The following is a 13,095-nucleotide window of genomic DNA, read 5'->3' on the forward strand; positions in this document are numbered from 1 at the left end:
GAAACCAGTCTACTTTCACTTTCTTCGTCCTAGTTTTTGACATGCACTTCATTTATCATGCTGTCCAAAAGATCTGCAGCCTTTCTTCTGAAAAGCTTGAACAGTTCACAATTATCCAGTGTAAGTGTTTTAACAGAAAAGTTACAACGTCTAAATAATGTTTTGATTTGAAGACAAATGCTAATCAGTTGTCAAAGGACATAATAATATGGGTGACTGCTTATTTTGACCCATTTTTTGGATACAAGAGTCAAATAAATTAGGACAAAATAAATACATTTATTTGATTTGAAATAGAATGACTGCATAATGCATGACAAGATCTGACAGTCATTATGCGGCCTTCAACAAAATGCATATGTATAGTAAAGTGTTATTTAAACTGGCTGTATCTGTATTGGCCCTGTTATAGATTCGAGGTCAGCTGTTTTGGTCCTGAGACTCAAAGAATCAAGGGCCAATACAGCTGATCGAGAAATATCCAATGATGTATAAGAAAAATGTCTTGAGTATTCAAAGGACAATGGCAAAAGCATCTGTAATTGACCTTTTAAAAGAAAAATGTTGAAAATGAAAAAAAGTAGACATTCTGATCAGGTGGTTTTTTTTATGACAAATTGTTTAATGGAATTTTAATCTATCAGACTGGTGCAAGGCCTTTTAAATGACTCATAAATGTGTTTGTTTACAAATGACTTACAGTGTATATAATCTGATAATTATGTAACAATTACAGAAGAGGTTACTGATACACTGATCTGCCACTGGGGTTCAATCCCAGTGGATTCAAACCAAAGACTTGAAATTTAATAATTGTCACTCCTCCGCTTAGGTGGGGTAAGGAGTAAAGAGCAAAGACAGGTCAGCTATGAGTCAGAGTAATCCTTTTCACTTCTTACTTTAATAAAAATTCCAATCAATATCTTGTTTATTATAAAATACAAAAGTATGGCAATAAAGATATTATTATTATTATTAAATATTTTCAATCACATTACATTCCTTGCATGTTTCTTAAACCAGTTTGTGGAATGTAAACATAGGAGATTACTTACTATAATAAGAAATGGTTTTATGGGACAAGTGATAAACATAAAGGAAACAAAATTTAATAAGCAGATGTTTTTTTTAATATTGACTGTAACAATTTCAATCTTTGTAGCAATTGATCTAGGCACAATCTAGAAATAGGGCATAAGCCATCTACAAATGTATGACAACTTGTATGACCAAATTGTTAAGTCTTCATGACATATTTTTTTAAATCAGCCTTTGATTGACTGGTTTTTTAGCATTTTAATGGATAGTTTATTTTGTCATGTACATGACAAAGTGTCATACCTTTTTTATTCAATCAGACTGCTATATGAATGGACTGGTCAGTGTGCTATAGTCTTGAAACACAAATTTTGAGTCAGCTAGTTGACAAAAGAATTCAGACTTTTATTCAGTTTGTGAGCTAGTTTCCCCAGTTTACACATCAATAACCTCTAGAAAAATGTGTTTACTCCTATAATGATGCTAGAGTTATCTTTCTTTATACTGTGGAAAAATTGAATTATGTTTGATTTTTGTGTATGCTAACATTCAGTTTTGATTTTAAAGAAGATTTATGCTTACATATGTATCAATTTTTGTATATATACCGTAGTTGGATTCTGTGTAACAGTACATTTTTTTTAATTTGCCAATTTATTATTATACATTGCATTTCTTATTTTTTATTTTAGGAAGCAATTAGAAATGGATTTGTTGGTATGGTAGGAAGGTATGCATAAGTTTGAGAATTTTATTCAATTTGAGATTACCATCTTTTTGTACTAAAAAATGACATTAAGTGCTCTTCAAATATTATTTGTGATATTTTGTGTTCTTGAGTTTTCACACTTTCTTTACATAATATGAACAAGTTTTTTTTTCAAAATGATTTGCATTTATTGACATTGAAAAATATGTGTTGAAATATGTGTAAATAACGGTTGCAATTTTGTGAAAAATTAGTTAAAAAAGTAAAAACGACTCGAATGAGGAATACTTAGTTAAGTATTTTTTTGGAAAACAAAACACACATAGAATCAGTTTGAATCAATATGACCAGATATTGTTTTACTCATTGAATTCCATTTCAAGACTTTAAAATGTATATTTTTATCAAAATCAAATATGCATACTTAATATTTAATTCAATATATGAAAAAAACTTAAATGGACTTCTACAAAAGACTGTAATTATATATTTCTATCTTCGTATATGTTTACAGCCTTCTCTTGTTACAGGACTCCTTTAGTAAGACTTAACAAAGTTAGTCAAGAAACAGGTAAGTTTATCAACTCGTCTTAGGGACTTATCATTTTTTATCTGGGAGGGGGGCTGGTCAAAATGCAGGGGGATCAAGTTTTTTTTCTGTATGTGGAAAAGGGGGGTTCATTTTTAGCTCACCTGGCCCGAAGGGCCAAGTGAGCTTTTCTCATCACTTTGCGTCCGTCGTCCGTCGTCGTCGTCGTCCGGCGTCGTCTGTTAACTTTTACAAAAATCTTCTCCTCTGAAACTACTGGGTCAAATTTAACCAAACTTGGTCACAATCATCATTGGGGTATCTAGTTTAAAAAATGTGTCCGATGATCCGGTCAACCAACCAAGATGGCAGCCATGGCTAAAAATAGAACATAGGGGTAAAATGTAGATTTTGGCTTATATCTCTGAAACCAAAGCATTTAGAGCAAATCTGACAAGGGTTAAATTGTTTATCAGGTCAAGATCTATCTGCCCTGAAATTTTCAGATGAATCTGACAACCCGTTGTTGGGTTGCTGCCCCTGAATTGGTAATTTTAAGGAAATTTTGCAGTTTTTGGTTATTATCTTGAATATTATTATAGATAGAGATAAACTGTAAACAGCAATAATGTTCAGCAGAGTAAGATCTACAATTACGTCAACTTGACCAAATGGTCAGTTGACCCCTTAAGGAGTTATTGCCCTTTATAATCAATTTTTAACCATTTTTCGTAAATTTTTGTAATCTTTTACAAAAATCTTCTCCTCTGAAACTACTAAGACAAATTTAACCAAACTTGTCCACAATCATCATTAGGGTATATAGTTTAAAAAATGTGTCCGATGACCCTGCCCGCGAACCAAGATGGCCGACATGGCTAAAAAATAGTACATAGGGTAAAATGCAGTTTTTGGCTCATATCTCTGAAACCAAAGCATTTAGAGCAAATCTGACATGGGGTAAAATCGTTTATCAGGTCAAGATCTATCTGCCATGAAATTTTCAGACCAATCAGGCAAATCGTTGTTTGGTTGCTGCCCCTGAATTGGTAATTTTAATGAAATTTTGTCGTTTTTGGTTATTATCTTGAATATTATTATAGATAGAGATAAACTGTAAACAGCAATAATGTTCAGCAAAGTAAGATCTACAACTAAGTCAACTTGACCAAAATTGTCAGTTGACCCCTTAAGGAGTTATTGCCCTTTATAGTCAATTTTTAACCATTTTTCGTAAATTTTTGTAATCTTTTACAAAAATCTTCTCCTCTGAAACTACTATGACAAATTTAACCAAACTTTTACACAATCATCATTAGGGTATATAGTTTAAAAAATGTGTCGATGACCCCGCCCGCGAACCAAGATGGCCGACATGGCTAAAAATAGAACATAGGGGTAAAATGTAGATTTTGGCTTATATCTCTAAAACCAAAGCATTTAGAGTAAATCTGACAGGATAAAACTGATTATCAGGTCAAGATCTATCTGCCTTGAAATTTTCAGACCAATCAGGCAACACGTTGTTGGGTTGCTGCCCCTGAATTGGTAATTTTAAGAAAATTTTGCAGCTTTTGGTTATTATCTTGAATATTATTATAGATAGAGATAAACTGTAAACAGCAATAATGTACAGCAAAGTAAGATCTACAAATAAGTCAACATGACCAAAATTGTCAATTGACCCCTTAAGGAGTTATTGCCCTTTATAGTCAATTTTTTACAATTTTTTCATAAATTTTGTAAATTTTTGTAAATTTTTACAAAATATTTTCCACTGTAACTACTGGGCCAAGTTCATTATAGATAGAGATAATTGTAAGCAGCAAGAATGTTCAGTAAAGTAAGATCTACAAACACATCACCATCACCAAAACACAATATTGTCATGAATCCATCTTTGTCCTTTGTTTAATATGCACATATACCAAGGTGAGCGACACAGGCTCTTTAGAGCCTCTAGTTTTTTATAAATTTAATGTGGGGGGATCAATATTTTTTGCACATAGAAATAAGTAGTTCACATACTTCAACGGAGACAAAATGTCAAGAAGAACATTACAACAGTCAAAATGAAATATATTTTTAACACCATTCATATACAATTAAGTAAGACATCACAAGACTTTAGTGATGTAGGATCTGAAGCTGCCATTTTGTGTCATTTTGTCCCATATAAAATGCATAGGTGCTTCATAATCCGAATAATTTAGTCGTTATATTTCACTCACTTCGATCACTAAATTAAGAAGCATTACTGCCAAGTTTTGTTATAATCAGCTTAATAGTTTGAGAGAAATTAAGTATAAATTAAAACGAAATCTACAGCGATTTGTGCAAAATTTTGTCCAAAAATACAAATCACGCCGCATCATGGAAGAATATAGTGTATAGCAATAAATTTTCCAATAAATGATTAAATATTCATCTAATCTGCATACAAACAGTTGAATATTGATACAACAGATGATTCTGAGATGACGAACAACACTTATGTATCTTTTTGTTTCATTACAAGATCGCTTTGGGTCCAGTTATACCTCTCACTCCCTCAAAATTTGTACTTTTTAGCCCAAAATCTAAATTTTGAGGTTACTATCAAACATTTATGAATGAAATGTGACAATAAATGAGTAATTGAATTGTTCAAGCTGTAAGCATGAACTATCCATATAAAAGTTTAGCGACTCAATGGAGGTTTCAATAAGGCCTTACATAAAACTTAAGTTTAAGCAGCGTTCAAGAGAGGGACATATAATAGATCCCTCTAAGTAAATAATGTGTTGTTACTGTTTCAAAAAGTTTACTTTTTAATGTATATTTTTTACAGAGTTACTTAGGATAAAGTTTTCCTTAATAGCCCAATATAGGAAATAAGAAAAAAAAGTCAGAAAAAGCTATTCAAAGCACTGGCTTGCTCTACCTACTAATATTCATGGAAGAGGCCTCATGGAAGAGCCCTATTGCAAGGCAATTTTCCCTCAAGTGTGTTTTTGGACTCAATACACTGAGAACATTTCATTTTCAATATTTTCGTGAAATAACATGATACGTGTTTTGCATGTTAAAATTTTGGCATGTTTAATAGAGGGGGGATCATAATTTTTAAATGTTTTAACGGGGGGGGGGGGATCAAATAAAAATAGTGGAATATTATGGGGGGGGATCAAGAAATTTTGTATGTTTCATTTCAAAATGACCAGCCCCCCTCCTAGGTAAAAAATGATAAGTCCCTTAGCCATGATTTCTTTTTGAGAGTAAGATTGGAAAAGGGTCTGGATAATGTTAGGATAATGTTAGCCGAAGGGTTAGATTAGGGTTACATGAAAATTAGGAAATAGGAGAGCTTTCGGATTGTTTTAACACTATTACCAGGTATTACTTTATGAACCCCTGAAATAGGTTTTTTTAATAGAACTTAGCTAATTGCACATCTTAACATGATTTTTACACTGCCAATCTGATGAGTCAAGCTATTTCCAACTCATATTTCTAGTTTGTTTTTATTTTGTGTTGTTACAACAATGTCCAAGGTTAATGGGAGGGTTGAGCATTCACAAACATGTTTAACCTCGCCACATTCTTTATGTACCTGTCCCTATCCATGAGCCTTTTATTTTGTTAAAGTCTTTACCTGCTGTCTGCCTTATTTCTTCTTCATTTCTTTTTTTTTAGTTTTAATCAGGCTGTTTTTTTCTGTTTTGAACTGTTTCATGTTTTGTCATGCTTATTATAGCTTATTTTTTTAAGGTATAGGTTTGCCCATTATTGGCAGCCTTACAGTGCCAAATAATTGTTACTACCAAGTCCTTTGGTCCCTGGTTGATAGTTGTTTCATTGGCAATCCTACCACATCTCCTTAATTCTATATGTCACCAGGCTTATTTGGACTTAATTCTGATTTTATCATTTATTTAGAAATTGGACTTTTGGAAAAGATATTATTTACAAATTCAAATATTTACATGTATAGACAAATAATGTGTTAATCTTAATTAGTGACATATGATTTTCAAATGTTTGTGACAGATTTATTTATTGAGTAACAGAAATTAATATGAAAGACATTAATTCATACTAAAGGTGTGAAAATTACTGTATAGGAAAATGAAAGAATAAGATTATATGAGTATTATAAATTATAATTATCTTTTATATTAATTAATGTGAATGCTGTCACTTATAGCTTAAAGTTATGAAATGTCATTTTAATTTGAGTATTGTCATGTTAATTGAGTATTGTCTATTTTCGATATTTAGTATAAATACTTATGGTAAACTTTGTAAAATGAGTACGATCAGAAGTAATATACTTTGAGTTAGAAAGTAAGATACAGTAGGAGTCACATTATATTGACATTGTCCTTTGTATATGTTATATTAGTACTTTGGCTTGGAATTAAATTATATAACTTGAATGTGTTGGATCTTCGTGAACTGCAACAACTAGTTCCTGATATTGGTGACCTTCAAAGTTTAATTGTTTTTCTAATGATTTTACAAATAAAATCATGACCCCGTAACCTTTAGGGAGCCAAGACAAGAGTCCCAACTGCGCCCCTATTATTGGTTACATATGGTGGACGACCCGCGGCACGTTGACTTCTTAGTTCAACAACGATTCAAGATACCTCAAACAGCAGCAAGTGAGTGTTCCCCAGATCAACAACTAACAACATGGATATAAATTTACGACCGCAATGGAGATTATGGAACTTTCCTAGTCAAAGACCAGTATGTGGTAAATGTGGAGTATTGCATTACAGAATTTGTTTTGCAAATTTCAAAACTTGTTTTAAATGTGGAAAAAAGGGACATTATGCTAGAATGTGTTTTGCTCGTGTACCATTAGTGAAAGCAAAAGAACAACAAACAACTATAAGGAATAAAAAAGTGAAAGGTAAGAGGAGAACAGAAAGGGACCGATCCCGATTCATTCAACATATGGACAGAAAACAACCAATGTTTGAATTACCATTTTCAAATATCAGAAATACAGCCTTCGTAAGTGTTTTAGAAACAAATAATTCAACAAAAGTAGAGCTAAAAAGAATTAAAGAAAAATTAAAGGAGAATAATATTGACCGTGAAAATTTTAGACATCAGAACAGTCAAAAAGATGAAGAAATCAGTAATCTAAAAGAGCAGCTGCACACAATGTGGGAAAGAGCACAACTATATGTGAAACAAAATGAAGACTTTCGCCAAGAATTGGAAAAATTTAAATCAACACCAGAAAACCTGAATATTAATGATCTATATTGGCAAAATGAATTATTAAGGGCAGAAAATTTAAGGATAATAACAGTGAATACTAATTTAATGAAACAACAACATAAAGAGAAAAGTAAAATAGATGCAGAGTATAATGAAATAGTGAAAAAACATCCGATATACTTAGATCTTCAACTAGATTATGATCAGTTACAAAAGACGGTAGATATATTTAAAGAATCAACAATGGGAAGAAGAGAAGAAAGAGAAAAATATGATATAAAGATTTTACAGCTTGAGATGCAGATAAAACAATATCAGCAACAATTGCAACAACAACAACAACAACAGACATGGAATCAACCACAGAATGTTTATAATCAAGGACAACCGTTTAATTCTAGTTACTACAGCAGGAACAATAGAGGACGATTTTATTAACTTCGGAAACACGAGGACGTGTTTTTTGTTGAGGAGGAGCCATTTGTCACCAGGCTTATTTGGACTTAATTCTGATTTTATCATTTATTTAGAAATTGGACTTTTGGAAAAGATATTATTTACAAATTCAAATATTTACATGTATAGACAAATAATGTGTTAATCTTAATTAGTGACATATGATTTTCAAATGTTTGTGACAGATTTATTTATTGAGTAACAGAAATTAATATGAAAGACATTAATTCATACTAAAGGTGTGAAAATTACTGTATAGGAAAATGAAAGAATAAGATTATATGAGTATTATAAATTATAATTATCTTTTATATTAATTAATGTGAATGCTGTCACTTATAGCTTAAAGTTATGAAATGTCATTTTAATTTGAGTATTGTCATGTTAATTGAGTATTGTCTATTTTCGATATTTAGTATAAATACTTATGGTAAACTTTGTAAAATGAGTACGATCAGAAGTAATATACTTTGAGTTAGAAAGTAAGATACAGTAGGAGTCACATTATATTGACATTGTCCTTTGTATATGTTATATTAGTACTTTGGCTTGGAATTAAATTATATAACTTGAATGTGTTGGATCTTCGTGAACTGCAACAACTAGTTCCTGATATTGGTGACCTTCAAAGTTTAATTGTTTTTCTAATGATTTTACAAATAAAATCATGACCCCGTAACCTTTAGGGAGCCAAGACAAGAGTAACAACTGTGCCCCTATTGGTTACATATATAATAAAAAATAAAACAACTTTGTTAGGAATGGGTAAGGTTGCCTGTTGCAAGGCAAAATTTATGTCCCTTTCCAACCAAGGATTTTGATAAAAACCAATAAAATCATTGTTCCAACAGACCCTCCTTTTCCAGTAGCATTCCAATTTTCTAGGTCCTACAGATTGAATATAATAACTACTTTGTTCTTAGACCTGAATATACATGAAATATAATTTGTCACTGGGTGTTAAACTAAGAACAATCAATCAATAGAATATTTTGAATGGAATTTCCCACTGAACACATTTTGAAGTGGAGAATAGATATGAATTTCCCTTTAGTCCATTACACATGAGGATAGCAAAAGTATTCTGAAATTTAAACCATGAGATTTATTAATAATAATCTATTTGTTTTGGTAAAAATAAATCCTGTAATCACTGTATGTTAAAAGATTTGCATTAATTGATTCACATGTTGAGAAATGTGATTGAAGATTCAGTTGTTTCTAATTTCACTCCAGATCATATGTTTATCACATTATAATAATTAGTAGTTCATGTGTTCTAACAGGTATTAACTGAAATTTAAAACTAATTAGCACAATTGGATCCTTGCAAGGTCTACATGTCTGACCTCACATGGATCAGCAATCAAGATTAAATCTTCATGGAAGCAAACATCACCAAATAAGCTTTACAAAAAGGTATTAAAAAACTGATTGCGAAAAAGGTAAAAGTAAATATCAAAATGGCATATTTTCAACAAGTGAGCGATTCAAGGTCTTAAAACCCATTGATCTTTGTTAAGTCACAAAAAGTCTCGATTTGCTAACGATTAGTTAAGCAACATGGATTTTTTTCTCCAAAAATGTCTCTCCGTATTGCCAAGTGTGTAAAGTTGAATTATATACTCTGAGATGAATAGTTATGGAGCCCTAAAAACCTGGATATGGACATGAAGACCTGAGTCTACAATTATATATGTATAATGTATTACAATATCCCCTGTGCTTGTCAGTATACGTTTTTAAACTTTTATTTAAAAAATGTGATATTTTTTTATCAAGACAAACAAACTAATTACTTGAAGGCTATTTTATAATGTTTGAATTATTGACCAAGCTAAATCAATCTACCAATTATTGATTTCTTACATCAAATGAAAAATAGAGAGAAAAAATATGACACATGGGGTAATTTCATCAATTGATAAAAAGGCCTAATTTTTGGTGAGACTAGGCAGGCCCAGACTAACATTAATGCATCATTTAGTTGACATGCACACCATGCAGAATAAGTCCACAAATGTATTTGGGGCAGTAAGGTATGCATTTTGTTGCAGAAGTTGTTTAACCAAATACATGTTGGTGTATTCTCTTCATATATTTGTATCAGATTGAAATGTGTAAAAGTTATATTCAGTATTTTGTACTTTAAAGATCTACCTGACATTCTCATTAAATGCTTCATTATATATTATATATATATATATCATACGATTCTCAAATTACATTACTATATTCTTCATCTGGAGAGATGATTATTTCTGTTGATAGAATGAGAAAAAAAACAATTTCCACTCCTAATTAGTCACCGGTTTCATAACACTCTATTTTTATAACATTCAACATATACCAACACATTTGTATACCTAATTATTCAAACTCTTACCAAGAGCAACACACATTATGACATCAAAATGTAATGTACCAAGCTTTGTACCTCAGTACTTAATTTCTGTATATTGTAAATTCTTTGAGGATTTTATTAATGCGAATAACGTGACTACTTGAGTATCGCAATAATAAGAATTAACTCACATTCTGTTATCAAATACATATATCTTTATGAAGCTTTTCCTAAAATCGCAATAATTAAACTCATATCTTTGTTGATTTTTGAAAATTTTTCAAAAATCGCAATAATAAATGCACGCAATAATTTCTGAATTTACAGTAATATGTTTATTGTCCAGTTGATGCCTATCAGACAGGTAAAAGTATTTGTATTTTTATCCATCTGATGAGTTAAGCCTCTTTCAACTGATTTTTATAGTTCGTTCTTATGTTGTACTGTTACACCACTGTCCCAGGTTAGGGGGAGGGTTGGTATCCCGCTAACATGCATAAATTAGGCCGTTAGTTTTCTCGTTTGAATTGTTTTACATTGTCATTTCGGGGCCTTTTATAGCTGACTGTGCAGTATGGGCTTTGCTCATTGTTGAAGGCCGTGTGGTGACCTATAGTTGTTAATTTCTGTGTCATTTGGTCTCTTGTGGAGAGTTGTCTCATTGGCAATCATACCACATCTTCTTTTTTATATAAAAGATGTCGACCAAGTTTAACAAAATTGCAGACACTTTAAAGTGTTGTTGTCAGATATAGGTATTCTAATAAAAGTTTTGACTAATACAAAAATAGTAGAGCAAAGTTTGCTTAGATAAATCATACCCCACCCTCCCAAAAAACCATGTGTCATACTACTTAAACAGTTATGTACCATGGTAATATCAAAGTATTTCTGAAAAGAAAATTTCATTTAAACTCTAAAAGTGATATTATACAGTACAATTTAATTTTTGAATTCAAATTGCTTGATCATAACCTCCCAAAACATCTTAGAAAGTTGGAAAATACAATAATCAAAAGTTTTAGCTTGTAAAAAAATTTAACTCGGAAAACTTAAACATTTAGATCTTATGTTCAGGCTGTGAAATTTTATAATACAGTGGATTCATTTATTTTTCAGGGGTACAAATTTGCATGGATTGAGGAAAACTTGTATTTTGGTGAATATTTTGATTCTTGGTTCTGCAAAAGTCTGCATGCAAGCATGTAGACAATTTGTACTTCGTTGAAAATTTAAATTTGCGGTGTTCCTTTATCCAAGTATTCATGAAAATTGGTATCCCACGAATTATAATGAATCCACATTAAGTAGAACTATGTAAGAAAGAAGAAAATCTGTGAAATAAGATTTATTACAGATTTTTGTATTTTGTAGGTTGTGAAATTTTAGCTAAAGCTGAATTTTGTAATGGTGGAGGATCGGTAAAGGATAGAGCAGCATTGTTTTTAATTAAAGATGCACAGGAAAAGGGTAAAAATCTTAAACAAATAAAGCAAAGTTAGTTTTGTATTTGAATACTTGTTTACACCAGCTATGATTTTTGGTTTTGCACTCTGACACATCAGTAGAGTCTAAAGAACTGATATTTGCTGCTGTAAAATTTGATACTATTCTCAGTCAAGCACACAGTGTTTAGGAGTAATAGCAAAGACTGTCTTGCATGGAGTCAGAACATTAGAAATCTGATGCAGCATGTTGTTCTTAAGTACAATTAAAGCAATGTATGATGGTATCACAGTAACTTGTTACTGCAAGGGATATGCATGTAATATTTGTTGATTGTCTTTAAGCAGCCATAAAAATGATAAATCAGTCATTCCATAAAATAATTCCCCATGAATACAAGTTCTTTTAAGGTAATTGTTAGAAGTATAAGATATTTTGTGAACTATATGTGAAATTTTGTAAATATGTGTAAATTGTATCAAATTATACTACATATTCTTTTTACGATTTCAGGACAGTTAAAACCAGGTGGCACAGTAGTTGAAGGAACAGCTGGCAACACAGGAATAGGTCTGGCACACATGTGTTTTGCCATGGGATACAAATGTGTCATTTACATGCCAAACAACCAGTCACAAGTAGGTATTTACTCCTCCTGACTCATATACTAAAATGTCAAATTTTTCACTTTGTGGTTGACAAAAGTATGATGTGACATTTGAATGCAGAGAAGATCAAATTTCTAAGCAAATCCTATATACCCAACAAAAAATTACATTTCATTTGAAAAGATTATATCATTATTTAAACCATATTGGAATCTGATATTATATTGATTTTATGAATCGTTTTTGTAAAAGAACATTTATTTTTATCTGGGCCTATTATACTTAGTATTATAGTCCCAGTTTTTATCTTATTTCCAAATACATATTTGGATAAGTAGAAAATTAACATGGCCTACATCTACATTAAAATGCACAGTCAAGTCTGGGAATTTCTTGGTCTGATATTAGAGTCCATGTACTTTTTTGAATTGATTGACTTAAACAGCCACACTTTTCACAAAAAATCTTAAGGGCAAAATTACTTTTAAGACATGCACAGTTTTACTTACAATAGATTTTAATCGTAAGATATTTAGTGAAAAGAGTCACAGACAAATATTCCTCAGCATCGTACTTAGATACCACCATAATTATGGGTATATGAGGGTATGGATGGGATTTACAGAATAGAGAATAATGGGCAAAAAGTTCAGAATAAAGGAAAAAAAAAAATGAAAAATAGAGAGAAAAATAAGCTAAAAAAATATAAAGAATAGAGAATAAAGGGCAAAATAAATAAAGAAAAGGA

General features: G+C 31.1%; 1 protein-coding gene across 2 annotated transcripts in view; it reads left to right on the forward strand.

The window, feature by feature from the left end:
* Window positions 1-17: 17 nt before the first annotated feature.
* Window positions 18-13,095, forward strand: part of LOC127739222 (uncharacterized) — a 72,915-nt gene continuing 59,837 nt past the window's right edge. For both annotated transcript variants that reach the window (XM_052250834.1, XM_052250835.1), the window contains exons 1-5: window positions 18-120; window positions 1,731-1,768; window positions 2,278-2,318; window positions 11,668-11,763; window positions 12,253-12,377. In XM_052250834.1, the coding sequence (XP_052106794.1) occupies window positions 58-120; window positions 1,731-1,768; window positions 2,278-2,318; window positions 11,668-11,763; window positions 12,253-12,377 (363 nt within the window). In that variant the 5' untranslated portion in view covers window positions 18-57. The remainder of the gene's footprint in view (window positions 121-1,730; window positions 1,769-2,277; window positions 2,319-11,667; window positions 11,764-12,252; window positions 12,378-13,095) is intronic.

This window comes from Mytilus californianus, unplaced genomic scaffold, assembly GCF_021869535.1.
Source record: "Mytilus californianus isolate M0D057914Y unplaced genomic scaffold, xbMytCali1.0.p SCAF_4, whole genome shotgun sequence".
NCBI classification, from domain to species: Eukaryota; Metazoa; Mollusca; class Bivalvia; order Mytilida; family Mytilidae; genus Mytilus; species Mytilus californianus.